The sequence below is a fragment of the Octopus bimaculoides genome, chromosome 8 (genome assembly GCF_001194135.2).
Source record: "Octopus bimaculoides isolate UCB-OBI-ISO-001 chromosome 8, ASM119413v2, whole genome shotgun sequence".
Taxonomy (NCBI): Eukaryota; Metazoa; Mollusca; class Cephalopoda; order Octopoda; family Octopodidae; genus Octopus; species Octopus bimaculoides.
This window is the reverse complement of record NC_068988.1, coordinates 83,818,763-83,821,073: the sequence shown is the minus strand read 5'-3', so window position 1 is coordinate 83,821,073 and position 2,311 is coordinate 83,818,763. Positions and strand designations below refer to the sequence as shown.

Here is a 2,311-nt window from a genome sequence, read left to right as displayed (position 1 = left end):
CCTTTCAAGTGTTGGGTCTCACGGAGGCAAAATGGCTGAGTTCCTTTCAAGTGTTGGGTCTCACGGAGGCAATGACTTGAGACTTTTGGCATTATGTCATGCTTGAGAAGAAAACACATCAAGTCAAGCAAAATCATAGTCATGGCAGATACCAGTGTCATGCAAATGTCACCCATTTCAGTGGCACATAAAAGCACACTCTTGGAGTGGTTGGCATTAGGAAGGGTATCCAGCTGTAGAAACCATGCCAAATCAGACTGGAGCCTGGTGCAGCCTTCCAGCTTGCCAGCCCTGGTCAAACCGTCCAACCCTTGCCAGCATGGACAACAAACGTTAAATGATGATGATGATGATGATGATGATGATGATGATGATGATGATTCATGCATCTATGTTTCATCATCATTATAATTTTATAACAATTTTTCATGGTGGCATAGGTTGGATGAGACTAAACCAATTCTTATTTGGAGTTACAGGTCAGAGGACTACACTATTTGTACAAATCAATTTAGGCTTAGTTTTTACAGCTAGATCCCCTTCCTGTTCCCATTCCCTTTATAGACAGTACTGGGTGCCTGTATGCCACCAGCACTAGTGAGGTTGACCTGTTCCAATAAGGCTATATAACCCTCACTTCTTCATATATATAGATAGGCTCACAGACAGAGATTCTCTTTACTTCATTTGCTTTATGTCTGTTTTTCAATGCTTGTAAGAGTAGAATGAATATGTTGCTTGAGGCATGGTTTTACAGGGAGATGACTTTCCTGACACTAAGCCTTACCTGTTTTTCAAGTAAGGGATCACTTATTTCATATGGCTTTGGAGACATGAAGTGCCAAAATGATTTCTGAATAGGGAAAAAGAAAATGACATCATCACCTGCTGCACTTTTGCACAAGCAATTGCAGATGTAAACAAACATTCACAAGGCTCTGGTCAGCTTAGGGCCTATGCAGTGGGACAGAACCCCAAAACACATAGATGGAAAACAAACTTCTCAACCACATAACTAGAAGCTGGACATTCCCCTTCAGTTTGCAATTAATTATGAGAAGTGATCAACCTAAATATATCAGCTTTTATCAAGGACCCTAGAGCAAAGCTTTCATCAGTGACATGTGGTATATAATATATACTTTTAAAATGCAAAACATTGAGGAAACATACCTGTTTATCGAGTTGTTGCTTTTCAAACCTAAGAACCTCCATGGATACTGTACCCCTTCTGGAAAATAATGGGAAGAAAAAAAAAGAGATGAGAACAAATGGAGAATATTTTCCTTAACAACAACAACAATAGTAATGTAATGATATCAATGACAATGATGACACTTCCTCCTACCCTACCCACCCCTGCAACATTATTAATAACTACTGTGAACACCAACAAATACAACTGGTATCACCAATACTAAACATTTCTCATTGACACCACCTCTACCATCCCCAATAGAAGCTGTGACCTTGACCTATATCACTACCACCACAGTTACCACAATCATCAACCATGAACACCATCACCACCAATAAGAATTTCTAACACTGGGACAGAGCTACACACAGCAAGGAGCTGTGTAACTGATTAGATTAACCCCCCACTACTTGACTAGTACTTAGCTTTACTGACCTCTTCCACCCACATCTTCTACGCCTCCTCTAGGATAAGACAAACTTTCACTGTGTAAGATTGGAACTGAATCACAAGATACTTGTCCTGCATTCCACTAATGTCTCTTATATAAAATGTCAGCTGAAACCATGAGCAACTTGAAGAAGCTACTCCTATTTTTGAAGGCTGCCCCTAGACAGGGTACCAGTCTGCTAGATTAACCCCTAATACACATTTTTAGCTGAAAGGACATGAGTACCATGAACAACCCAATCCATGAATCGAACACACAACTTTATGCGAGTGTGTTCAATATGCTAACAGCTGAAAAGCAGCAAGCTGACAGAAATGTTAGCACAACGGGCAAAATGCTCAGTGGTATTTCGTCTGTCTTTATGTTCTGAGTTCAAATTCTGCCGAGGTCGACTTTGCCTTTCATCCTTTCGGAGTCGATAAATTAAGTACCAGTTGTGTATTGGGATCAATCTAATCGACTGGCCCCTTCCCCAAAAAAATTTGGGCCTTGTGCCTAGAGTAGACAAGAATAACAGCTAGACCACACAGCTTAAAAAACACATCCTACTCTAATACATTAAACCCTTTCACATTGTTCTCACACCATTTCAAAACTATTTTATATTTTTGAAGAAATATTTTGTTAAAAATTATTAACTAAGTTTAAAAAATCATAGCAAT

At 39.5% G+C, this 2,311-nt stretch overlaps 1 protein-coding gene across 1 annotated transcript in view; it reads right to left on the bottom strand.

The window, feature by feature from the left end:
- The window catches only part of LOC106872411 (coiled-coil and C2 domain-containing protein 1-like), a 65,216-nt gene that overhangs the window by 11,883 nt on the left and 51,022 nt on the right, over positions 1–2,311 (bottom strand). Inside the window, exon 26 of the mRNA XM_014919407.2 lies at positions 1,174–1,231. Within this exon, the coding sequence (XP_014774893.1) occupies positions 1,174–1,231 (58 nt within the window). The remainder of the gene's footprint in view (positions 1–1,173; positions 1,232–2,311) is intronic.